We start from the raw sequence: 26,107 nt of genomic DNA on the forward strand, positions 1-26,107 counted from the left end.
AAAGCCCGTCCCGCTTCAGCTGCGTCCCCAGCACACGGGGACTCCCGCTTCCCTGCAGCCGTGCTCGGGGCCTGAGGGAAACGTCGGGGCAGAAACCGTGCCTGCGTCTCGTCGCTTCTGGCACGGAAAGGCCTCGGCTGTTGTAGCGCTTGCGATCCCTCCAGCAGTGGGAAACTTCTGTGTCTCTCTCGTGCTGCGGTTCAGGTGTAAACACAGCTGTGGAAAGGTGTGCGGATTTGCAGACTCGGCGYGCTCCTGGCATGGGAGAGGTTTGGCCGAGCTGGTCCAGGAGTGCCTGTTCTTGGACTCCTGCGCTTCTTGAGCATCGCTCTGGCTGCAGCGTGTGGATCCTGCAGTTCGGTGAGGGAAACGTGGCTCCCTGTGGTAAAAGCCGCATCCAATTCCGGAGCCGCCTGTCAGGCTGGGAGTGGCCGTGACTCGGAGCCTCTCCGTCGGCAGCGACGCTGGGGAGGATCGCCCGCGTTTCGGGGCCCGTGGGTGCTGGAGGGCAGGCGTCGTGGGTGCTCGTGTGCCTGGCTGAGCTCTGCTGCCGCATCGAAAGTGGCCGCACCTGGTCCCGAGGCTTCTGGMTTTGAGCACAAGCCTGCAGGACGTCTTGGAGCTCTCCGGTGCCTGATAGGCATTTCCTCCGGCTTTGGGAAGAATTTGGGTCAATGAGCACGTCGAGCCCTGCGTTTACGATGAATTAAGCTAGAAGCGAGTCTGAGCGCAGAGGCTCTGCTGTCTTTTCTGGGGGCTCGTCTTCAGGCTCGTCTCCAGACGGAAGAAGAGCAGAGCAGTTAATGGCACGAGCGTGTGGCCCCGTGACACCAGGAGCACGTTGGTTCTAGCCGTGRATTAAACGCCCTCTCGCCGGTGTCGCTGTGAAGCCCCCTCTGCGCGTAYGGATTACGAAGCTGACGGCAGGTTACGTGGCCTCCTGTGAGGCCCCAGCGTGTCGGGGAGCTTCGTCGCCCGTATGTTAAATGTGAAGAAAAGCTGGTGTGAAGGACAGAAGTAAAGTGCTTGCAGCTACYGCGGAAGCCTGCTCCCAGATTAAGGCCAGAACTTGGGTTTTATATCTCCGTACAAGGTGCTGCTGCGAGGGGACAAGGCTCCTTCTGGTGGGGAAGGGGTTTCATGCCCTGTGTTGTCCCGTTGCCCTCYAGGTTAGCGAAGTGCCAGCCCGGCGCAGCGCCAATGCCCGGAGCTGCCCAGCTCGGACACCCCGCGCTGGAAGGGAGCGCTCTGGCGTCACGCCTGGCTCTGCGAGCCCAAGCTCTGCTGGTGGAGGAGGAGGAGGAGGAAACCGGGGCAGAGCCCTGCCGTGAGCAGCCCTCAGCCTTGGGTGCACCCACCATGGAGCAGGGAATAGCTTGACTCCAAGCTGTGGGAGTCAAGGAGGTGCTCGGGGTTCCAGGCAGGCATTTCTTTGCATCTCTTTTAAACCAAAATAATAGCTGCATTTTAAGTAAGACCAAAACATCCCCAGAGCCCACCAGTACCACCAGCGTCCTCCTCTGGACTCTGCTCAGCCCAAGCGGTTTAGCGCTGCTGAACGGAGCCAGAGCAGAGCCTGGAGGTGGCCCCAGCCCCGAGACGCCCTCGCGTCGGCACCCAGCGTGGCTGTTCCCCAGGTGATTCATCAGCCTCGGCCTTCAAGGTGCAAAAGAAGCTTCTCTTRGTTCCCCTTCCCGCCGGGCAGCCTGGGGCTGCRGCGTGCCTGGCATCGCRTCTGGAGGAGCCGCCCGGGGTCCCAGCYGGCATCGCAGATGGCAACCGAAGGYGCGGGAGAGGATGAGTGATGGTGCGGGGCGGCTGGGAACGTCACTCGTGTCTGTTTTATGGCTTAAAGTGGGTGTAGATCTCTTGCGGAGGGTTTTGGGATAGCTCCAGTTTTTAGGAAGGATTCATGGACTTTGCTCCAAATCTTAAACACTTTGAATCATGTTGATTAAATCCAGCCAGTTTTGCGTGGATTTAGAGTCCTTATTTTCCCCAGAACAAACACCCCCAGATGCATCTGTAAATCTCCGGGAAGGCTGGTGGGTCTCCAAGGCCCATTCAGAAGATATACGGCCGGGGAATCGGCCAGTGTATGCTGTTTACTTCTAGCTCCAAACAGCCGTCTCGGAAAGAGGGGATATTTCTAGTCTAATGTGGAAAATTACTTCAGATCCAGACGCAGCTAGTTGGCAGGGAAATGCCATTCATGCGGCCGAGGCCCCGGGCAGCGAGACCTGTCGCGCACGGGGCGCACCTCTGCCCCGGGCTCAGGGTGTCCCGCRTCGGGAATCGCACCCCCGCCACGCTCCTCGGGGCTGTGTCCCCTCCTTGAGCACCAGGTCTGGGGTCAGGGGCAGCTTCGGGCAGCGGTCCAGAGACCAGCACCCTGCATCCAGGGTAACGTGGAGTTAACTCGTGGCAAAAATGCGTCGAGTTCCACCCATTCCTTTGCCTTGTCCTTGGTAAGATCTTCCCTAGAAAAKGCCTTTGAGAGATGCCTTGGATCTCACAGAAGGACCCTTCTGATTTGAGCTAGAATAGCTGTTTCTCTTGTACTTTCTGCGTTTCTCTYGCCACGGGGAATTTTGGCAAAGACTTTGCTTCTTAAAAGCTCGGTTGCTCCTCCTGCAAGTCGTTGCGGGGGGATGCCTTGAAGAGCACCGCGGGACCCCAGGAGAAGGGACTCACGTTTAACAACAGCAGGGGAAAAAGACCCCCTGGGTTTTCCCTYGGCGCGTGACCGTGGGGCTGAGGGTAACATGCCTTGGGAGAGGGGAGGACCAGGAGAGTCGCCCCATCCTGCATCCAGCTGTGCTCAGCGGACTTCCAAGGCCAAAGCACACCCTCAGCATTTCCACCGCCTTGTTGCCTCAGGCTGCTCTGCTAGGAAAGCCTGCAACTTCATCTCTGCTTTTCTGAAATCCTTTGCTTTTCACCGTGGGCCACGACTGCTGCTGCCACCAGCCACGAGCCGCCTGGGGCAGGGCCATGCTGAGCTGGGGGAGCCTCAGCTCACCCCACGCATACCTACACCTGCCACCCTTCCTCGCCCCCAAGCTCTTCACCCTGTTGCATGTAGGGGACGAACCTGTTTGAAGCATCGGTTTGACGTGGGCCAGCGGGTGGACGAATGACTGGGGGTTTCCTGCTCGTGGTGCAAATGATATTCATCCCTACGTTATGCCGCAGTGTTTCCTCGCAGGCTGSTTAATGGCGTGTGCGTGTAAGTGAGGCAAAGTGCTCTTAATTGCAACACGCACCATTAGCCATTAATAGCCTGGCACTTTAAGAAAATCTTGATGACAAGCTGGGCCCCTCCGCGCAGTCAYGTTCCCTCCCGGCGGCTGATTGCCACCGCTGCCAGGGCCGTGATCAAAGCAGGGACGTGACAGCATTTAGCTGGATCTGAGCGTGCGTTTGCCATGGATAATTGCAGATATTAATGAACAGGACCTGTAGCCGGGTATCTCTGATTGCCCYGATGGAAAGGGCTCAGCAGAGGGGGAGCTGGAGTTACCGAGACAGTTTTGCACCCTGCAATTGAACCTCATCTCGGAGACGGTGGCGGCTTTGCCAGGCTGTGGAAACAGGCTGGGGAGGCCGTCGGTGAGCAGTGTTTCGGGGGCTCTCCCGTTCACCTCGCGCTCCGTGCAAGGAGCTGCCTGCCCACGTCTCCCTGGCTCCCAGGCGGCGCTTTGCCAGCTAAAGCTGCTCCGAAGGCAAGGGGGTTGGTTCCCAGCCTGCTCCCCCCTTTCCCGGCAGGAGCGGGCAGGCAGGCTGGCTGCTCCCCCTGGAGCCACCTCCATCCCCGGAGCCACCTGCACCCCGGGCGTGGAGGAGCATCCCTTGCCGCAAGCACTTCAGGACAGCGGCTAGCTTTGACGAAGCAACCGATGCGGCAGGCGCCGTCTTTCGTGTCTCGTTGGAGAACCTCGGTCCGGGTCGCTGGAAATGATGCGGGTGGATGGGGAACCACGTGCGCGGCGGCAGCCCGGCGCAGGGACAGAGGCGCCGTGCGTGCGGGACAGGGGACGTGATGATGCTGCGACGCTGAGCGCCTCCCTGTTCCCTCGGCAGAGCCGGCCCCGCTTGGCCCCCGGCCRGACGGGCGCGCGTGTCCCCTGGGACAGTTCCCCTGCGGCAACCTCTCCGTCTGCTTGCCCCAGGCCCTGCACTGCAACGGGGCGGAGGACTGCGACAACGGCGCTGACGAAGAAAACTGCGGTAATTAGCGAGCCCCTAGCAAAGCCGGTGCCCGAGGGGTTAATAAGCCTCCGGCACGCGGAGGCGCCGGGGTCCAGCCCTGCGAGCGCGCTGCGGGAGAGCTCGCTCTTCCCGGGAAAGCRGCGGCTGCGAGGAATCCCGGCTCTTGCGTTGCCGAGCCAGATTCGTGCCGTCCGCGCGACCGCGAGCCGGGCGCAGCAGCCGGGCCGGCCGCCAGGCAGGACGCCGTCTGCCGAGGGCCGTCCCAGGCTTGGGTGGAAGAAACCCCGCGTGAGCCAAGACCTGGCTATTCCCGCGCTGCGGTAGAAAGGCGGCGGAGCGGTGGGATTCTGCGCTGTCCGTCGGGATGCGAGGGTGCGGCAGGTCTCAAGCAGCAGAACGAATTCCTTTTTGCGCGGCACAGCGCTATCGTGGGGCTCTTTGCCGGGGGGCTGCAGTGGCCAGGAGTATAAATGAGTCAGAAAGGGACGGGATAAGGTCATGCCTGCCGGGAGCCGCTTAACTCAGCGGTTTGGAGGCTGCCTCTGTCTCGGGAAATCCTTAAACGGGGCTTAGTGGGATAGTGGAAACGGGGGAGAAAACTATCCTGGGAGCGCTGGAGACACGGCACCGGGCTGGCCGGAGCTTTGCTCGGCCCTGGCACGGCTGCGGGGCCGAGGTTTCGTGGCAGCGCAGCCCATTCCCGGGGGTTTGCTCCACAGTGCCGAGCGGCAGGGATTCCCAGCGCTGGGTTCGGGCAGCGCTGAGGAGGGATGGTGGGGGAGAAGGGTGCAGGATGGGGGCAGAGGAGGTCCGGGGCGAGAGGAGAACCGTCCCACTGGCTCTAACCCGTCCTCGCCGGGGCCGTGCAGTGGACGACAGCGGCTGGCTGCAGATCCTGGGGGACATGCTGGCCGCGAGGAGCAGCAGAGCGACGGCGGAGGCGGATGCGGATGCCTGCTGTAAGCCCGTCCTTCCCGGGGCCGCCGCGTCCCTCCCCGGCCTGCCGCGGCCGCGCGCTACCCGTCCCCGCGCCGGCTCTCTGCCCCAGCGCGTCCCCCTGCTTCTCCGCAGTGCTGGAGCTCGTCCCGGAGCGGTGCCGCTGCCGGGGAAGCGCGGTGGACTGCACGGCGCGGGACCTCAGCGCYGTCCCGCCGGCCTCCTCCAACGTGACGAAGATGTAAGTAGCGATGGCCAAATGCAGCCTTTCCCCCCCAAAAGAGGCGAGAGCGAGGACCTGGCTGCCCAGCACGGTGGGGTGGTGTCGCCCGCGGTGCGGAAACGCGGGCTGCTTGGCAYGGCGATGGAGAGCCGGATGCTCCAGGCAGTCCTGCCAGCACGAGTCTGCCCAGCCTCCCCGCATCGGAAGAGCCAAGGAGCCCCATCGGTGCGGACGGGCTCCTCTCTGCTGAGCGCAGCCGTCCCTGCGAGTGGCCTGGGAACGGCACAGASCTGCCCGGGATCAGGGCCCGGGAAGCCTCTCCCGATTCCCAGGCCTCCAGCTGAGAGGCGCAGGGTCCAAGACAGGTGCCAGGGCTGGGGATGCCCTTTGCACAGGTGAAGGAGGAGAGTGCAAAAGACTCATGTGCAGCAAATTAAGAGGGCAATTAGCAGTGCAGCAGCTGACTTGCATTTCATTGATTGCTCAGGAAGAGGCGAGCATGTGAGCCAAGGTCTTCCTCTCTTAAAGGCCTCCTGAATTTCTTATGCTCACTGTGTCCTGGTCTGCTGTCCCTGAGCTTGATTTTTTYYCYCCCCYCTSCTATTTTCCTGCTAGGGACCTGAAGAAAAATAAAATCCRTTCTCTGCCGGACCATCAGTTTGCCACGTACAAGAGCCTGGAGAAGCTGTGAGTGTCGCCTGCCTTTACGTCGTGCTGCTTTCGGGCTGGCCCACGGTGAAAGGGCGAGCGAGCCCTGCCCGCTGCTGGCACGGGCTGTCGCTTCTCCCGGAGCCTCGCTGGTGCCTGCTGCGCTCAGCAGGTGCCTCTTGTAAACGCTGCTGACTCCTAACGCGCTGCCGCCGCTTTACCGCCCGCAGCGAGCGGGTCGCGGTCCCGGCGCTGCCGAGCAGGGCTCGTGTTTGCTCGTGGCCGCGCCGTGCACGCRAGGTACGGCGAGATATCCCGCCAGCCACGCGGGGAATAGCGAGCAGCCCTCTGCTCCGGGGCGCTCCGGAGCCTTTCCCACAAGCTGCTGCGCTTTGGCAACTGCCACCTCTCYGGGCTGCTGTAGCTGGAGCCCGGGAAGTGAGACGTCCGGGCGCACGGGGCGAGAGGTGTTTGCTCCTGCTGGTGGGATGCCGGCTCGGAGCAGCAACGATGACGGTGGGGCAGCCCGAAACAGCCGTTCGCGATCGCCAAGCGTTTGCACGTTCAACTTCCCTTCGTGTGCAGTAAATGAGGCGGAGAGAGGGGAAACGACCTCTCCAGGGCTGCTGGAGACRGGGCGCCCGCGGCAGTGCGAGGGCCGCGGCTTCGCTCTCCCGTCTGCAAGCCCGTGTGTCGCTCGGAGGTGGCCTTCCCCCCTCGCCGCGGGTAGCCCCATCCACGGTGCAGGAGGCGTTCCCCGTGCCGGGGCTGCTGGMGTCCCTGGGCATGCACACGCGGCGCCAGGGAATCCTGGAGAAACCGTCTTTCCTCTTCTGTTTGTCCTCTGTTCTGTTTTCTAACCAGCTTTTTGCAAAACAACAAGATCCGGTCGATCTCACCCAAGGCCTTTGCTGGGCTTTTTCGGCTTAAAATGCTGTAAGTAGAGGTTTCTGTGTTGCACGGCCCCGGCGAGGAGAGCCTGGGGCCAGGCGCGGTCCTCCGCTCCCCTTGGCGCGGGARGCTCGTAGCGCAGCTGGTGTGAGTCCGGTTCCGACACCTTTCTCCTCTGCTCTCTCTTGCTTCTGCAAGAGTCGGTGCCAAACGTGCTTACGTGGGAGGCACACGTGTTTTGGGTGGGTGTGGGGCAGAGCAGGGAAATGTGGCTCCTGCAGACCCGGCTGCTTGTTCCCTTCCCCACATCTCGGCTGGAATCGGGCTTCCACGCTGGAGCCGTTTCAGGACGTAGTTCCCTTAGCCGTGAAAACAAGGGTCAGGGGAAGAACAGCTCTGAAAAAGGCAGTTTAATTAACAGCACTGTCTGAAGATCGGTGTCCTCCTCTTTCCCGGTTCAGGTTCCTCAGCCACAACGAGATCGCCCAGCTGAAGCCCAGGGTTTTTGAGGACCTCCGTTGCCTCGAGTGGCTGTGAGTTGCTGTGTCTGATCCCAGCAGYCTTGGGAGAGACGCGTCTGATCCCGAGTCCTCCTGGCATCCACAATAATTGCATTTCCTCAAAAAGGAGGGGTGAAGTGGGCTTGTTACCCCAGACACCCAAACCCCCCTGGCCCGTTTGGGATGCGTGGACGTGGATGTCCCCGGGTGCACACGCCCGGGGTGACCGCGGGCGGTGGGGTGAGACTGCGCTCAGCTTTCCGCCCCCCCTGCCCCGGGGACCGCGGCACAGCTGCCCTCCGCTGGGGTCCTTCCTCAAGCCCTTGTTTCGCTTTCCTTCCCCYGTTACTGGGGCCGGGTTTAGCACGGACTGGGCATCGGGCTTGTCCAGGATCCCGTTCCTGCCATCGGATGGAGCGAGGCTGCTGGCCTCGGGAGTGAGCCGAATGCGYGCATCCGTACGCACGCGTGTGCACGCCCGTGCAGGCTGCTCTATTCAGCTCCAAGGGCRGGGAACGGTGAGGAAGCTGCAGCATCCGCTTTTCCTAATCCGCAGGCTGCGGGCAGCCATCCCCTGCCCGGAGGCTCCCGCTCCGCGTGAGGGATGGGCACGTGTTTGAGCCCTTCGCCGCTCCAAGCGTACGCGGTGCCCGAGGCTGCTCGCACCCTGCGTGCAAGGAAGGGGCAGGCACCGCGCAGGTGGTCCGGGGGTGCCGCGGGGCTCCGGCAGGGCGCTGTCCGGCCGGCCGAGCCCCTAATCTCCGAAGCGCCCCGGCAAGGTGCCAGGGATGCTCGGGGCGGCTCGGCGCGGCCCCGCGGCGAGGGGCTGGATAAGTGCTCGAGCCCCCCGACCCGGGCAGCAGAGGCAGCGTGTAGAGGACCTTCGCTGTATTGCTAAACACCGGGATTTGCAGCACTGCCACTTCCAAAACATATGCCGAAATTGGAAGTATCGCTAATATTCTCCCTTCTTATCCTCAAAGGCTCCGTTWGCTCTGGGCCCGTGTGTGTGGTTTTACATATGGAGCTTGCAAAGATATCGCTGCAGGATAGGAACCATGCAGGCCGCTTTGTAAGGCAGCTCCTCTCCTGGGTTTGGAGGACCAACTTTAGGCACCAGAGACGGTCTGCCGCCCCCCCGGTGTTTCCTCCCTGTTACTCACCCTGGGATCTGCTTGCTTATTCCTTGAGCCAACGAGGGGGACCAGGAGGATGAGCGGCTCACGGGGGCGGTCCGCGGTGCAAACAAGCTGGAGAACTTCTGGGAAGCCGAGCACGGCCCCCGGTTCCCCAAACGGCTTTTAATTTCCCATCCTCTTGCAGCAGAGGAGAGGAGGAATCCCGCAGACCCCGACRGAAGGAATCCAGGCTCCACCGCGGGGGGAGCGGGGCCGGGTGGCCRCGGGACGGGGGCAGGCGGCGAGGGGGAGGCAAGGGCCCCGGAGCCGAACCAGGGGCCGCCCGCGCCGCCGGCTCAGCCCGGCTCTGCCGCTTCCCCTTGCAGGATGCTGGACAACAACCGGATCGCCCGGGTGGCCCCGGCCGCCTTCGCGGGGCTGACGTCGCTCTACTTCTTGTGAGTGCAGGGATGGCCCCTGCGGTGCCCCCGTGCCGGCACCCGCTCCCCAGCGCCGTGGCATCCCGCGTTCCCACGCTCCTGGGCGCTGCCGGGACCTCGCCAGGTCTCCCTGCGCGTCCCCGTCCCCCGCGCGGGTCRGGAGGCCGCCGCGCCGCCCCGTGCTCTCAGCACGCTGCCTTTAAAACCAGTTTTCCTGCCTTTGCCGTGCACGAGGAGAGGCCGCTCTCTCCGGGGAGTTTTGCCCGCGTAAAGCCCCAGCGCTCGCTGCTGAGCCAAGCGGCAGCGTCGCCTGCGTTTCGGGTCGCCTGCTGCTTCCCACGCGTCAGCGGCTGGGAGCGGCGTTTCGGCTTTCCCAAACCGCTGTCGCTTGTGCCGGAAGCGTCCGCACCGGGCAGTCCTGAGCCAAGGGTGTTTGTAGGGTCCAGCCGCTTCCAAGGTGGAAGCACGGGCTAAAGACTTTGCTCTAAGCACTGCAAAAGCAATTTTACAGTTGCTGTGTGATGATTTTAACACCTTCTGCACAGCGCGGAATGCGGGTTGGAAACCTTGGCAGCAGGCTGGACTCAAAGGAAAATTACTGGCTGTTAGGGTGGAAGAAACGCGCGTGAGTGCGTGCACACGTACCCTCGGTGTCCGGGTGGGCTTGCAGCCCGTGGTGCCTTAGCGCTGGGCCGGGTGTCGCGTGTGTGCGCAGCGTCCACGTCGTGGGCGAACGCGCTGTGCGCCGACCTCGCGCATCGCTGCTGCTTCCCCCAGGTACCTGCTGAACAACTCGCTGGCGAGGCTGCCCGGCGCCTCCCTGTGCGCGGAGGTGCCCAAGCTCAGCTGGCTGTGAGTACCGAGCCGCAGAGCTGCCGGGCTGCCGGACGGGAGCGCCGGGAGGCCGCAGCCGTGACCGCCTCTTCCGCAGGGAGCTGGAGGGCAACCGGATCCAGGCGGTGCGGAGGGCCGTGCTCCGGGAGTGCCGCCACATCACCGTGCTGTGAGTACCGCGCGCCGGTTGCCCGCGATGCCCCAGGTCCGTGCTGCCGCCGTCGAGGGGGCCTGTCCGTGCCTGGGGCCCGGCAGGACGCGGGCCGTGGGAAAAGCTTCCCTCCCGCGGGGCGCGAGCGGCGGAGCCCGTCCAGACCCTTCCGCTGGCGCCGGGAGCCCCTTAAAACATCCCCGAGGAGCAGCATGAACCCCGGGAGAGGCTCTCAGCATGTCAGACACCAGCAGCCTCTGTTTGCTCGCCCCGTCCCCAGAGCCTGGTTTTGCTCGGTCCCCGTCTGGCCCCAGCAGCCGGGCTCAGCTCCGGGCCGGTGCCTTCCCGCGCCACCAGAGGCAAAGGCGCCTCCGGCCTGCCAGAGCCAGGTTTTCCTGGGTGCGATGGTACACGTGTCCCGGAGAGCCGGGCTGCTGGAGCCCTGCGAGCCAAGGATGGTGAACGTGTGCACCATGTGTTATCCGCGTGCACCGTGCTGCCGGCGGCCCTGGGAGCGTGCAAACAGGGGGAGCCCCGGCCCCGCAGCCGCGCTTGGCAGCCGGGACGTGGGATGAAACCGACGGGTGTCCCACCGTGCCTGCCCCAGGTGCAGGCATTTCCCACGGCTGGGCGCAGCCTTGCTGCCCTGAGCGTCTGCATGGACGGAGCAGCGTGCAGCCGGCGCTGGATGAACACCCGCGCGCAGACCAGCGTCGCTGCTGGCGGGTTTTGCCTGCTCCGAGCCCCCCGCCAAGGCGCGGAGCCCCCGTGCACTGCGGCCCCGTGCGGGAGCGCGGCTCCATGGCCTGAGTTGCGCTGGCATTGGGGGAACGGCCCCAGCTTCCCAAAGGACCGAGCGCCTCTCCCAAACTCCCCAGTGCTGAGGCTGTGCCCAGCACAGGCGCCCAGCTTGGGGACGGCCCGCGCCGCGTTTGCCAGCTCGCTGGTCCTTCCTCAGCCGCTTTTGGAAGAGGTGCTGGGCAGCCCTGCGCCTGGATGGGCCGGTGGGGATGCCGGCGGGGCGAAGGTCCCGCTGTCATTCACCTGGCGGCTCTGGGCACGTCCGCACGATCCTCCTGCTCGTCTCCCCACTGTCACCGGGCGGCTCCGCGGATGGCGCTTTGGAAAGCTCTTCTGGGGCCTCCAGCCRCAGGAGCTGCACGAGGTCCCTTTGCACCAGTCTGGCCTTTCCTGGGGGGCTGGCGAGGCGCCTCCGCCCCCAGCTGCACCCCTCTTTCCGAGGATGTGGCAGCATCACGGAAACCTAAGCAGGGGCGAGATGGGAGCCATGAACACACTGCGCCGGCGACCCCGGTGCAGCAGACGGGTTTGCGAGGAGCCGCACCAGGCGTTCGGGATGCATGGGACGAGCCAGCCCGGCTGGGCGCCCCGGGCAAGCCGTGCTCCGGGCCGCATGGGCAGGACGGTCTGTCCTGTGCGGTGCACAGTCCTCGCCTTTCCCAGCGGGAATGCGGGCGTGGAGCCGAAGCGGGAGTAGCCGGGAACCAGGCAGAGGGGCAGCAGCCTCGAGCGTGCTGCTCCTGGCGCTCTGTCCCGGCTGGGTCCCGGTGCTCGGCATGCCCCAGGCACGTGCCGCCCACGGGGCTTTGGCTGCAGCCCCTCCGAAACGCTCTGCGTTTCCGCCGCGGAGCACCGCACCAGGCGTTTGCGGCAAAGCGCTTTTCCCTGCTCCGGTCGTCTCTCGCATTTCTGATGGTTCCTTCTCTGAGCCGTGGTCTTGCGTGGGCCCATCCTGTCTCGGGAAGCAGGTCCTGGTGCCCGGCAGGCAGCGCGGGGACGGGGATGGGGACGGGGCACGGCAGCATCCCTCGCGTGCAGCACCGGTGCCTCCTCCCTGGCCCAGGCTGGAGGCCAACGGCACAAGGGTGCAGGGCTGGTTTCCGACGGCGTCTCTGTCTCTCGTTCTCACGCCATCCAGGATTCTGCGTAGGAACAAGATCAGGTGGATCCAGGACGGGACCTTCTCCAAGCTGAACAGGCTGGTGGAGCTGTAAGTTCCTGGCTGTCATCTCCCCCAACACAACCTTGCTGCTGGGGATGGTGCAGGATGGGGACTGTGGGGGGGGGGACCACACTCTGCCCAGGACCCCCCCAACCCCAGCACCGCTTTCCTCCGTGCAGAGACCTGTCGGCCAACAGCCTGAGCGAGCTGCCGCCGTCCTTGTTCCAGGGCCTGGTGGGCCTCCAGCAGCTGTGAGTACGTGGGTGAAGCYGGCGGTCCCGCTCCGACCCATCCCGGAGCAAAGGGGGGGTGCCAGAAAGACGCCCCTCAGCCCCTGCTTTCCGCTGGTGGGGCAGCTTCTGGATGGAAAAAAAGCAAGGCACGTCTCTTTTTCAGGAATATTTCCTACAACCCCTTGAAGCAGATCTTCCCTGGCCAGTTTGAAAGCCTGCCCCAGCTGCGGTCCCTGTGAGTGCCACCGCGTSCTGCATCCCGGGCTCCGCGCTGGCCCAGCCGCCTGCGGCAGCCTCCCRCTCCGGGGCAGCTGGTGCCACTGAACCTCCGTCGCACGGGTCTCGTTCCGCAGGAGCTTGGAAGGGCTGGAGATCCCCAACATCCGCAATGTGACCTTGCAGAAGCTCGCCAACCTCTCCCACATGTGAGTGCTGGGCCCGGGCACTGGTCGCTCTCCTGGGCGCCTCCTCCGTGCCGGGAAGCGCAGGGAGCGAGGGAGGGACACGGGCTCCGTCCGTCTGTCTGTGATGCTTAAATCGCTCCCTGGAAAAAGATCCTCACTCAGCTAGGACTTATTTAGAGCAATGGGAATATTTAACCTATGCTAAGAGAAAAGTTTGCAGAACCATAAACACCCATCTGGATGCATCTGTGCAATAAAGAATGAATGACCTGTGTTTTTGAACAGGGATATTACATAGGTGATACGGAAAAGGTAGATATTGCTTCAGGCCGAGACACGCGTAGGCGCTAAGCAATGATGTGCTGAAAACTGTGGTTAAGTAATCCCATTAGACGTCCTTTTGCTTGTGCTCAGGGATAATGACCTAAGAACACTAGTAGTGATGTGTAGATAGACAGGCCGGGCAGGCATCACGGCACGGTGGGAATACAGCCAGGGAGCCAGCTGCGAGTGCTTCGGCTTTTCTTTGGAAAGGGGAGAAGAGAAAAAAAAAAAAAAAAAAAAAAAAACATTAATTTTCTCCAGATGCACATTTTAGAATACCTGTAATGAAAAACGACTGTACATCTTCCTCTCTGTAATTGGTCTGTTTGGACTATAAATATGGCACATTTTTCTACCTGACTTGCTAATAAGCAATCATTTTCTCTCCTTTTATCTATAATTAAGCAGAAATGAGCCTTACACTGCAGTTCTGTAGTCATCTTCTAATGTAGAGTTTTGCTAAGCTTATATGGGATTGCTTTTATAAGGCTTGAAAAGATTAATCTAAAATAATACGCAGGGAAAAAATGTGAATTCCTGTTAATAGAACTTGAAAGATTTGAAAAATGGATTGATTCTGAAATGTTTTTGTGGTAATCACAGGTCAGAGGAAAATACCCTTGCGTTTATTAGTTGAGTGCTGAACAGTGACAGATCTAAGTGCATTGCTGTGTCGTACTCGACTGAAGAAAGCAAGCGTTGGGGTGCCTCCTGCCTGTTTTGCAAATGCTTCAGGGTGTTGCTGATTTGGTGTCTGAAACCAGTTGCAATGCTGCACAAACTGCAAGGCCTCGCGCCCAGCACGGTCGCTCTCYGTGTCCTGTGCAAAGCCCTCCCCGTCCTCGGGGACGTTACTGCAAATGGGGCTTGCGGAGCGCAGGGCCATGTCGGGCTGGGCTCTCCCCCGCGTCCTCGGCACCCCGTGTGGTTGTCTGCCTTCCTCCTCCCGTTAACCTTCGCATCGTCGCCAGGCTTTTGGCTAGCGCTGCTGGGGTTCAGCTGGCCCTTCTCCAGAGACAGGGCCTGGGGCTGCACCTGGGCTGAGCTGCAGCCCTCGGTGCCCTCTCCTGGCYGCAGCGCTGCAGCGGTGAAACCTTCCTCCCTGGCAGCTACTTCAAGAAGTTCCAGTACTGCAGCTACGCGCCCCACGTGCGCAGCTGCAAGCCCAACACGGACGGCATCTCCTCCTTCGAGAACCTCCTCGCCAACATCATCCTGCGGGTCTTCGTCTGGGTCATCGCCTGCGTAACCTGCTTCGGGAACCTCTTCGTCATCTGCATGCGGTCCGTCATCGTCGCCGAGAACAGCCAGCACACCATGGCCATCAAGTCCCTGTGCTGTGAGTTGGGAGGTGGCGGGATGGGGACCGGCCGGCAGGGACAGGAAGGAACGGATGCGGATGCACCATCCAGCATGCACCAGCCTGCCCCACTGGGCCACCCTTCTCCCAGAGCAAGGACTGACATGGCCGTCAGCTCATATCATCCCCTCCGAACGCACCTAGGGCCCCTTTGCTGCCTTCTTTCTTTTTTTATGTTGAGGTCACATGTGTGGGCTCCTGCCTTCAGAGCCATGCTTACAGATACCAGTGCCATCAGCAGGCAGCTCTTTCTTTTAAATATATAGAGAGATACAAAAACAAAGGTTACCCATCTTTTCAGAGCAGCTACATGATGGCTTTATGGCATGGCACTAATGCAAAGGGCTAAGTTTGGACACCAGTGCTTTTTTTCTTATTGTACTTTGCCTCCATCCCAGGTGCAGACTGCCTCATGGGCATCTACCTCTTCGTCATTGGAGCCTTTGACCTCAAGTACTCGGGTGAATACAACAAGCACGCCCAGGTGTGGATGGCCAGCCTCCAGTGCCAGCTCGTGGGTAGCCTGGCCATGCTGTCCTCCGAGGTGTCAGTCTTGCTGCTGACATACGTGACCCTGGAGAAATACTTCTCCATTGTTTTCCCGTTCAGCCACTACAGAGCTGGCAAGAAACAGACCATCTCTGTGCTGGTAATCATCTGGCTTCTGGGCTTCTCCCTCAGCATCGTCCCGCTGTGGTGCAAGGACTCCTTCGGAAACTACTACGGGAGGAATGGGGTGTGTTTCCCGCTGCAGTCCGACGTGAGCGAGAGGCCCAGCGCCAGGGGCTACTCCACCGGGATCTACCTGGGTAAGGCTGCCTATGGACCTGGGGACAGTGACGCTGTAGGGCAGAATGGGCTTCCCTGGTGGGAGCGGGGCTTCTCAGTCCCGCCAGTACCAGCCCAGATAGTGTCACCATCCCCTTCCCTTCCAGCAACAAGGGTCGGTGCTGCCTGTGATACTGACTTTGTTGGAGGGCGTCAGGCCCTGCAGTTCTGCTGGGACCCCAGCACATTCGTGTCTGGGCCTCCGTCCTGCCGGCTCCCCTCTGTAAAATGAGGGTGCCGGCTCTGCCCTCCTTCCCAGGCCACGCTGACGGTGCCGACACAAAGCAGGGCTCAGGTGCCGCTGCAGCGTGCGATGCACGAGCACAGCTTGGGCAGGGGATGGAGACGCGGGGTGAGGAGGAGACACGCGAGACAACAGCCAGAGGCGGCCCTTGTACAGGGAGCAGCGGGGCTCCTCACGCCAGCCCCGGCGCTGTGCGTGGTCCCTCACCCACCCAGGCCCACCTGGCCACAGGACAAGAGCATCGCTGTGTTAGGGCAATACTGTGCCTGATTTTAGACTAGCTACGTTGCTGAGATGTCTCTGCCCCCTCTAGTGATAGAAAGTGGGAATAGCCCCAGTACAGCCAGGGATGCGGCTGGTAAGAGCACATACGCTTTACACTTCGGACGTGCTCAGATCAAGGCTTTTTTTCTCTCCAGGCTTGAATCTCGTGGCATTCATCACCATAGTCTTTGCCTACACCAGCATGTTCTACTCCATCCACATCACTGCATCCAAAACAGCGGAAAGAAGCGTCTGCTCCCGGGAAGTTGCCCTTGCAAAGCGGTTCTTCTTCATTGTCTTCACTGATGCTCTCTGCTGGATACCCATCTTTCTCCTCAAGCTGCTTTCCCTGCTGAAGGTGGAAATACCAGGTGACCCCCCCCCCCCACCAGGGAAGGCCTTGAAGTAGAGCCCAAAGCTGGCTGGCGGCTGCCTGCCCCAAGCCTCTGGGTTGGGACCCAGGCCACCTGACATAGGTGCTGCTGAATTTGGATCTCTACTCACACGTGGGCTCTGAGGGGAGATGGTGCGCTTTATCCGTTCCCCACGGCAAGCCCTGGGCCCCTGCCTCTCCCCCTATAGTGGCGTTCGTGACTTCCCTTGGGTGTCCAGCCTCTGAGGCTGCAAGCCCGAGGAGAGCGGCCCCCACTTCGCTGTGTAGGCTAAAGCAGCTGGGCGAGTTATTCCCTGAGCAGGGGGCAGCCACCCACCAGGCTTCCTAATGCCATTTCCCTGTTGGAACAGGTACCATCACCTCTTGGGTGGTCATTTTCATCCTGCCCATCAACAGTGCCCTGAATCCCATCCTCTACACCATCACCACCACCTCCTTCCAGGAAAAGGTCAAGGGGTGTTTGCAGACAAAGCAGTTGGAGCTGCAGGAGTCCCGGAAGAGCTCTACCCTGGTGACGACACAGGCCAGCAGTGCTTGACGGTACCCAGCAGCAAGCCAGCAGCACAAGGGTGTACGAGACTCCCCAGACCTCAACTGTCCTGCCCCAGGGGCCCACTGGCTGGCTTTACCGATCACCACTACCTTGGAAAGCAACAGTGTCTCTCCTTCAGCATCTTATCTTCATCTCAGTCAGTCCTTTACCAGGTGGGAGGCATTGAGCCAAGGTACAGCAGCAAGGACTCACGAGGTAGTTCTTGAAGAAGGTGTGTAGATGAGGGCTGTCTTCCTTTCCTTCTTGCACAGTTTCTGCAACTCTTGGTGTGTTTAACCTAGCAGCCTGGTGCAGGGACAGCTGCTGCAATGGTCTTGGGAAGAACTGCCAGGTCCTTCAAGCAGAAGAGTTGCTGCAAGGGGTTGGGAGCCTCAGGGGAGCAGGCCCTATTACCAGAAAGTCTGGCTGTTGGGAACGTATTGGAGATTTTTTTTCCCCCCTCTCCTTGCTGAGGAGGAGGCAAAAACCTGCAACAGGATAGCAGTTGCCTGCCTCCCTGGTGAGAGCTGCAGCAGAGGACACTTGCAGTGTTGCAAAGCCACATGGAGCTGCAGGTGAGGCCACGCTTGAGCTTCTTGTGGAGTCCCTCTGCTCAGCGGTCACTGTTGTGCATACTGCTGAGCTGGGCAGCAAGCATGAAGAGAGCCCAGCCCTGTCTCCATCCTGCACGTGGACTGGTGGAATAACGTGAGCGAGGCAGACCTCGCATACTCGCACGAGTCCCTCCGCTGGCTCCTGGGATGGGGGAATATGTGTGTTCCTGTTGCTGGGCAGCAGCAGGCAAACATCCCTCCTGCCTTCCACCTCTGCTGCTGCCTGGATCCTTCTGGAAGGCTCATCTCCTGTTTTGCCTTATGCTTTACAGTTGCTGTCAAATTACTTCCTTGGGCTCATTCTGCAACACTAGAGACATGTGGCCAGATGGCTTCAGAAAACCATCCCGCAGCACCACAAAAAAGTACCTTACCCTGTTCTGTAACGTTTCTGCGTTGGAAGGAATCAGACAGCGGCAGTCACTAACCATGAAGGTTGCCACATCAGCCAGTAGATATCGTTAGTACTTTATTAATTACACGGATGGGAAGAGCAGCCCCAGTCCAAGTCAAACAATCTGTTGCAGTTGCATATGATACAAAACAAAACAAAAAAAGACCCTTAAATAGAAAATACATGTTTTTTTTAAGTGAACATCACCTGGTGCTGAGCTCTACCACCTGAGTTATATATTAATATTCCAACTGTACAAGTATTTATAGATAGAAAAAAAAGAAATATTTAAAAAAAATTAGGAGAAAAAAAATCACTCTCCCTGAAAGTTAGTTATATTTTTTTATATATATATAAATATATATATAAAAACACAGAAGAGAGGCTAGGTTGTTTTTTTTCACCATAAAAGAGAGAGATGATTTGTTACAGTGAAACTGCCATTGTGAATTGCTCCTGCGCATGGGTCATGTTGCCTTCCAGTTGGAACAATGTCTAGTAAGTTGGGTCCCTGCCTAAAAGGAGAAACCAGGTCAGTTCCCAGATGCTATTAGTTAAGTCAGACTGTTTCTCAGCTTGGAGGAAAGGAAGGGATGGGAAGGGGGGGACTGAACTCCCTGCAGAAAGCACTGGGGCCATGGGATAAAGTTAAGGAGACAGCTCTGCACGCAGGAGGGGTGGGAGCTCTGCTCTCTAGAGTTGCCCAAAGAGGGGAGAATCCAGGGCAAATCGCACGTCCATGACACATCATCTCACTGCAGTGAGCATGAACTGGATTAAGCTTGTCACTACCATCGTGCGGGTACTGCACCCGGCTTGGGTTATCATGCTTTGCTTGCTTAATGGAAGCAGGCGCTGCACTGTTAGATGGGACAAGAACAAACCTTCTGTGTGCTCCCTGCCTTGGCCAAGCTTTGAGCCCTCCTGCAACATGGCAGGGCACTTCCCCGTGATGCGACTCGACCCCTCAACTGCAGTAAGGAACTGAGACGCTGCAGTGGTTGGTCTCATTGCTCTCCCCTGCAATGCGCTCCTTCTCATTGCTTTAGGTGGGTCATTACCCCCTTCGTCAGCTTACAGGCAGCTTTAAGAGCAATTGCTCTGGAGTTCTAGCCTAGTCCTGGCCCCCGCTTCAAAAGACAGACTGATAGGCTGGTTTCAAGGGATGGGACTTGGCCCCCATGTAGCCATGGCTTGGAACACCATCCATGCAGCCCACCACTAAAACCTAGGGCGCAAGGGAGGCCTTTAGTTGGGTAAGAACAAGGCACTGGAGTGGAGAGATGCTTCTTCTTCTCCTATGAAATTCAGCACCAAAGATGATAACAGCAGTAGGTTCCTTCTGCCACTCAACAATGGCTGTCATTAAATGGATATATAGATATCTATATATAGCCCCTCTCCTCCAATAATAGCATCCTATAGCAAGTTCTCAGTCTAAGTGATTTCCTGCATGTCCCACCGCCAGGGTGACACCCCCAGCATGCACACAACACACATGCACACACTCCACACCGTCTCTGCCCACCCTTCACTTCCTGACACAGTGCTGCGACCTACGGACATGGCACTGTGCTTCCCTCGCTCACTTCTCCTACCCCTCCGCTTCATCCTGGTTCACTTCAAGCACCTTCACCTTTGCGGCTGCTTCCAAACTGGGTGAGCTCCTGGTAATACCTGGAGGAGTGAGGAACACAGCTAAACCTGGTCTAGCCGCTTCACAGCTCAGCCCGCAGGCTGCCTTCCCTGTGGGGTTTCACCCCCAAACCCCCTCTCTTTCCCCTTGGCAAGCAAACTGCTGCTCGCAAGATCCCTCCTGCGGAGACCAAGCTGTGCACGGCTTTGCCTCTGCAGAGAACCTGCTCTTCAGAGCGCTTAAGGAAGAGACATCTTAAGCAGCAACAGGTATTACGGGAATGGGAATGATGACGGGATGGCTTCTCCTGCCCCTTGAAGGGGACTGCTCCCAGGGATGACAGTAAAGAGAGCCCTGGAGTGGGAGAAGAAAGGGACTGTGCATAGCTAGAGACACCCAGTGGCTCCTTCAGAGGGGGCTGGCCAGGCTTAGGTAAAAAGGAAGCTTATAAATATGTGCCTGAGAGCGCACCATCCTCTGTCTCCCCCTCCACAATCGGATGCCAACAGGTCGCCAACTCCTCGCTTCCCTCTGAATGGTCCAGCCCAAATCGACTGGAAAGTCCATGATCAAACAGGACAGTCCGTCTTCCAGGCTCCTCAGATCTTTGTCTCGGGGCCATTCGGACTCAACACTGGGAAAGAATCTCGGATCCTTGCCAGCTCCATGGCACAAAGATGTCCAAAGACCTTGTTGTACCACTCTGGAGACCGTCCCCTGGACAAGAGAATAACACAAAAGGAGGGATAAGCAGGCAAAAGAAACTGCTGGCAAGTACCAAAGATCAGCACATCATTTCTGGCTCAGGGACAGTCAGCTTAGTTCCTAATGGGATGGGCTACGAGATGATGAACATCCAATGTGTGATAGGAAAGGGAACATGCTCTTCCCCACTCCTCACTGCACGCATGCAGCAAAATAAAGGAATGTCCAAGAAACAACCAGGCTTACTCCAACCCACAGTGATGAACGGACCGTCCCTTGCATCAGCCTGCCCTTACACTGTTACACTGCAGCAGTTTGACACAGAAAAGAAAGAGCTAATGCCATGTTTCAGACCTGTGGAGGACCTCTTGTTTTCTAAAGAAATATTAAAGGACCTACTGCCAAACGTAGAGAGTTGTGCCTGACCCAGGGAACTGCCAGCAGTAACAACATGGGCTAAAACTGAGCTGGTGGCTCCCTTCCAAGTAACCAGCTGGCAGCCCTAAAAAATGGCCTCAGAGCAGCAACTTCTTCGATATGGGCAATCAGGCCAAAATGCCAGAGGGCAGAGCAGGCAGAGTGCCTCCACAAGCTGCAAGACCTGCCCGTCCTGCCAGGGTAAGCACACAGAGGAACAAGCATCTTCTGTGTTTCCCCCCATCACTACTTGGTACACCAGCAAACTCACGGGTTGCTGATGCTGGATCAGCAAGTGTGCGGAGGAACTGCAGATGAGCAAAGGGTTTCCCATTACCTGAGGTCAGCTCTGCAGATGTGCGTCACTTTGGAGCGGCCCATCCCACTTGGCTCGATGAGATACTGAGACGTCAACACGATGGCTTTGACGCCTCCTTCCACTTGCAGCTTATCGTGTTCAACCGACATGGAGATGAGCAGGCAGGCTCCTCGGGGCAGGTCCGTGCACCAGCGCCTGCACGAGAGAACAAGCCAACCTCAGCTCCCAGGCCCAATGGAGAGAGACCAAACATGCACACTCTTGGACAAGCCCTGCAGGGGCCTCTGAGTCTGCACAACGTGGAGTGCACTGGGAATGCGGAGACTGGAGACACCAAGAGCCTGTATGAAGTCACCGAAATGAGACCAAGTGGCTACAGAAACTGTTAACATAGAGGTCTAGCCCACTGTGGGGAGAATAAGACATCTTCTCCGTCCACATACTTGTTACCAGGACTGTTGGCCACACACTCTCTCTCTCCACCAGTAACAACCACAAGATAGGGATAAACGGGACTGGGGTCCTCCAGATCTGGTCCTTCTCTGCCCTCACCTGAGCACAACGCAGTCCCTGCGCGGGTGGGGTGCCATGCTGTCCGTGATGTAGTGATAAACCTCCATGTTCTTATCCAGGGCCTCCACCACTTTACTCTGCAGCAGGTCCTCATCCCAGAGGTGACGTTCCCGAAGCACCCGGTGCAGCACCGCAGAGGGAGGGGCCTCAACATCCGTGGAGACCTTCCATAAACGCAGAGGGTGCCCGTCCCCAACCTGCTGGGGCAACAGGGTAGGGTCAGGCAGGCTGCCCAGCTGGGAATCCCATAACATTAAGCCTTTAGTGGCTTTGCTGATGATTCCCACTGCTGTGGAGCGGTACCGTGACACCTGCAGGTTAGGGAGCAGCACCTTCTAGACCGACCTGGGATGGGATGGGAGAACTGCTCTGGCTCACTGGAGAAAGGGCTGAGCGCAGGACGCCAGCTCACCTTGTAATGACAACACAGAGGGGTTCTCTGCCGAGCCTGCTGGGCACAGAGCACCCTCCAACCCTCATAGCTATCTAGCTCTCAGTTCCCCTCTCTGTTTGGGGAACAGGTTGCTGACTTTCCCACCCTGCTGAAGGGAACAAGTACCAGGATGCTTAGCACGTTAGCAAGTGACTGCAGCACCTATGGCTCACTGGGGTCACAGAATATATATTTTCCCACGTGACCTCAAACACTCCCTCCACAGTGGCATTTACCTTTTTGCAAGAGAGCTCCGTGTTCAGGGGTCCCGGAGTGCTCAGCCAGCCTTTGAATTTCTCTGATGACTCTTTGAGCAGGTTCTGGACACTCTGCTCAAAATAGGAGTGTAGATCCTTGCCCTCCCCTTGACACATGACTTCAGTCAGGGGATGTGGGTAAGCATCTGCTGCCATATAGGAGCTGCTCAACTGGAGCAAGATGTCATGGGAGACCTACAAACCAAACACATACAGGTCTTCAAAAACCCAGGCAGATCTGCTACCTGATCCAGATCTGCAGACCTGAACTCTGAAGCCACAGGCAGTAGGAGGCAGTGGTTCTGCTGCGGGGGTGCAAGCCCACCTTTAAGTGAGGAAGTTCTAAACAGAAATACTCCTAAGAGCACGTCAGTGCTTATCTGCCCAGTTATGCATTTCCCTGGTGCTGGGCACCATTGGGTATCCTCACCGAGATGGACTTATCACCGGTCCTGCATAGCTAGAATACTACAACTCCTCATCTGGCCAAGGAAGGCAGTGAGGGATGGACACAGCCTTTCTGAACATATATCCTGTAGTTTGTGACCTGCATCACCATGAGACACTGTGAAGCTGGGATTCACTGACCCCTCATTGCTCCTGGGGCTGACTGACCTGTGGTAGATGCCTGCCCGAGGATGGGGTGCCATTAGGTCACTCCACACTGACCCCACAAGACCAGCAATCTCACAGTGAGATCACATCTCCTGCTGGCAGTGCCTGCGGGGAGCAACGCCAGGCTGGAAGAGCTGCAGCCACCCACCTGGAAGAGCTTCTTGCAATCTGTGATCATGTGGGAGAGCCCCTGAGTAGCAGCCATGTTCTCATTCAGGTCTTTCTGGTCAGGCTTCCCCACGGTGCCTCTCTTGTGTATCACCCTGCGAAAGAGAGCGTACATTGCTAGGACCGAGCAACGGGGTGTTACATTCTGACACGCTCACCCGCCGCCCCCCGCCCCAGCCCCTTGCTTTGCTAAGCAGAGAAAAAGAGGGTTGTGCTGAGAACAGGCATGTTCCCACCATGCCTTAACACCTGGTACGCATGGCCTGCCGTTCCCAAGACAGGGAAGAGGCAATGGAGAGAGCTGCAACAGGAGGAGACGGGGGATGTAGGAAGGCTGTGAAGGCCAGAGCTAGTCTAATCATTACCTTGGCGAGGTGCTTTCCTTCTTGGACACGTTGAGGTGGAAGATGGAGGGGGCCAGACACACCGCGAGGTTTCCGGCAGTCATTTGGTTCTCCTCTGCGGAGGCAATGTCACTGAGGAAGTACAGCAGTGTCTGCAGCACCTCCCGGTTCTCATCAGGCATGAGGATAATGGCAGCCTGCACAGCCTGCAGCCGCTGCTCCTTGGACACGACTGATGGCACAGAGGAAAAACGCGTGGTCAGTCAGCTCTCTCCCGACGGGGAATCACCTGGTGTTAACTAATCAATTAGCCTGTTCCCTACATCCTCTCTCTGAATGCAGCAGGGAGCCAAGAACAGAGATTCCTCTTCCCTGGGAGATCCTGGTCTTCACTCCAAGCCTGGCAGCCCAGTGGCTGACCTGCCCTATATCAGCATCTGTTGCCTTAGAACGGCTCCCTTTTGACCCTGGGCCCTCTCATGAGCCCCAGGAGACCTGCGTGGCTGCACCCCGGGAGGACATTCTGCGGGAAGCACTTACACTGGTAGATTTGCAAGAAGGTGTCTGTGAGCTTGCTGGTGAAGATGGGCTCTGGCAGGTCACGGAAATACTGTTTCAGCAGGTCAGCCACGTCATAGGCCGACTGCCCATCGTAGTTGACGTTGTCAGGGCTGGTTTCATTCATGTGCCTGAGCGCCTGAATCCGGGACTTCACCCCCGACTTCCGGAAAATGCCAACCTGCCCGAGGAAGAACAGGTCATCGTTCAAAAGCAAAGTGGGTGCTGGACCCCTGGCAGAAGGCCACAATACCCAGATGTCTGGGCCGACTCTCCTAGGACATATGAGGAAGCCCTTTCCCCAGAAAGCCTCAGTTCTCAGCAACCCTGGAAGCAGAGCCTGGCCAAGAAAAACGCTGGTGGGATGCGGAGTTCCCCGTGAAAATCTCGCCCTCCCCTTTCACCACAACTGAGCACTGTTGCACCTTCCCCAAACACTCCCTACGCCACCACCATCTTGCGAACTTTGCTAGCACCTCCAAATCAGCTGGATGCCCTCTCTGCCCTGGGACACAACAGGAGCAGAAAGAGTCAAAGGTCCAGCAGGGAAGGAAAGGGGCTCCCTATCCAAGAGGCTGCATGGGCAGGGAGCTACGCTGGAGGTGATGACAGGGACGATGCACAGAGGCAAAGGAGACTCCCCAGTTTGAGCACTGCAGGAGTCTCCAGTGGCAAATAACCCCCCATGGCAGGTAGGAGCTGCACAGTGTGAAGAATTTGCAGCCCAAACATTAAACCTCCATAGCAGAGGCGAGTGGGGGGGTCTCCTTCCCCCAGCACCCACAGGAAGCCAACACTGCCATCACCAGGGCAGCAGTATCTGCCATGGCCTGGCAGCACCAAGGGTGCATTACACTGTTTTGGGGACAAATAACTATTCCCCTCCTCCTCTCAGCCTTGAGTGCAGTCTGGGCTAAATACACCATAGCAGAAAACAGTCACTACTCATATGGCTTACAACACAGTCCTGACATCGCTGAATGGATACTCCTACACAAGGTGAACAAAAAGCACTCTTTAAAGCTAGCTTGGTTCCAGAAATCACAGTGCTATCTCTTAGCAGCTTCCTGAGAGCACCCCAACGCCTTGGAGAAGGGTCAGCGAAGGCCGTGTGCGCTCCTGTATCACGCAAACAGCCCCTCACCTGGTCCAGGCACTGGCTGCGGATGTAGCGCATCGCCTGCTGGATGCTCTGGGGCAGAGGCTGCCCTGTCCTCTGCACGTTGATGATTGGCGGCACCCCAAAGACCATTTTGTCCCTGTAGTCGGGGACTTTACTCCTCTTCATAAACTTGGGCACCGTCCTGTGAGGGTGGGACAGAAAAATGATAGAATAATTCAGTATAATGAACAACTCCCTCAGCATCACTGCACAGAAGGGAGAAGGACATCAGGCAAAACACACGTGCACACACCCACACAGATGCCTCTGCCTTGTTTTGAATATAAGAAAGGCAAGATTTGAGCAGCAAGTGCTACATCTTCTTCTAAGCCAACATGTTTTAATACTTAGCTGCAGTAGGAAACCACCGCCCCGCTCTCTTACACTGTGCAGCATTTTTAATGCTCTACAGATATCTGCATCCAATCCTCCTGGACGTAGCCAATGCTGGGAGTCAGGCTGCAGCCCCCAGACCACACTTGTGAGGACACCCATAGCCATGCAGAGCAAGGAGAGTCTCTGTTCAGCTATTTCTCCTCCCTCTSCATCGTCTCCACACATGGAGCTCGCTTCTGCCCTGGGCTGAGGAACCTGTGCTGGATATGGCTCCGTGCACGTTGCAGGCAGAGTCAAAGCCCGATGCTTGTCACTCACGCACGTCGTCTAGGTTTCTCCCTCCCCATTAGCTCACCACGTCCAGGCTTGCTTGTGGGGCACAGAATATTTCTCCATGATGGCAGTGAGGCGAAGCAGGGAGCATTTCTGGAGCAGGTTGAGCTGAGCCGACGACTGGCGGTTGATCTCCAGGGAGGCAGAGTTCAGGCTGGGTCTGTGGGAGTTCTGGAAGCTGTGCCAGCGGAGCTTCCTGCGGGGCGACAGGGCACGCTGGTGGCAGAGCAGTGGCCCAGGAAGAGCGTTTCCCTCCTCCTTGGCTGCTGCCCAGCCCGGAGCAGGCCCAAGGCCCCTCCTGCATTAGGGGAAGGTGCAGGTGCTCCAGCAGCCAGGCTAAGCCAAGCTTGAAGGGAGCAATTCCAGCGCAAAACCTAGTGCTGTGCGTGCTCTTTTCTAATCCTGGTACTTACAAACTGAGTGTTAGAAGGTGCTAGGGAGGAGCACAGAGATACAAGAAGTTGACTGACATTTTCTTTTACCGTAAAGGACAGGTCCCCCCGCCTTGGTGCCCTTGAAGCAACCACCATCCTCCCTATTTGCCACCCTGGGCTGCACAGGCTCACCACGCTCCACACCAAAACGCAAAGACTAGCCCAGCACATCCCAGAGATGGGGAGAATTTATATGCTCGGAGAGATGCAAGCCTGCGGGACCACCACACAGAGCAATGCCGAGGCAAAAGGGACATCCCCGACTCAAAACTTACTTTCTGAACAACAAATGACACCCCAATGAGGCAGC

At 58.6% G+C, this 26,107-nt stretch overlaps 2 protein-coding genes across 7 annotated transcripts in view; one reads left to right on the plus strand and one right to left on the minus strand.

The window, feature by feature from the left end:
- The first annotated feature begins 1,200 nt into the window (after positions 1–1,200).
- On the plus strand, positions 1,201–16,505 carry LOC112966311 (relaxin receptor 1-like). The gene is made up of 18 exons (XM_026066292.1): positions 1,201–1,327; positions 4,084–4,230; positions 5,082–5,171; positions 5,284–5,389; positions 5,987–6,058; positions 6,884–6,955; positions 7,372–7,443; positions 8,915–8,986; positions 9,746–9,820; positions 9,900–9,971; positions 11,893–11,964; positions 12,096–12,167; positions 12,313–12,384; positions 12,503–12,574; positions 13,987–14,216; positions 14,636–15,046; positions 15,729–15,944; positions 16,318–16,505. Exons 1-18 carry the CDS (start codon positions 1,201–1,203, stop codon positions 16,503–16,505), a joined length of 2,238 nt encoding a protein of 745 aa, XP_025922077.1.
- A 1,350-nt stretch (positions 16,506–17,855) lies between these two features.
- STARD8 (StAR related lipid transfer domain containing 8) overlaps positions 17,856–26,107 on the minus strand; it is a 112,477-nt gene continuing 104,225 nt past the window's right edge. For 5 of the 6 annotated variants that reach the window (XM_026066157.1, XM_026066158.1, XM_026066156.1 and 2 more), the window contains 9 exons: positions 25,386–25,559; positions 24,677–24,836; positions 23,515–23,713; positions 22,996–23,206; positions 22,611–22,725; positions 21,827–22,042; positions 21,137–21,357; positions 20,603–20,779; positions 17,856–19,860 (listed from right to left, as the gene is read on the minus strand). In XM_026066157.1, coding sequence (XP_025921942.1) covers positions 19,743–19,860; positions 20,603–20,779; positions 21,137–21,357; positions 21,827–22,042; positions 22,611–22,725; positions 22,996–23,206; positions 23,515–23,713; positions 24,677–24,836; positions 25,386–25,559 — 1,591 coding nt within the window. In that variant the 3' untranslated portion in view covers positions 17,856–19,742. The remainder of the gene's footprint in view (positions 19,861–20,602; positions 20,780–21,136; positions 21,358–21,826; positions 22,043–22,610; positions 22,726–22,995; positions 23,207–23,514; positions 23,714–24,676; positions 24,837–25,385; positions 25,560–26,107) is intronic. The other variant, XM_026066159.1, reaches the window with a different exon arrangement.

Source organism: Apteryx rowi, unplaced genomic scaffold (genome assembly GCF_003343035.1).
Source record: "Apteryx rowi isolate R43461 unplaced genomic scaffold, aptRow1 scaffold_24, whole genome shotgun sequence".
Taxonomy (NCBI): Eukaryota; Metazoa; Chordata; class Aves; order Apterygiformes; family Apterygidae; genus Apteryx; species Apteryx rowi.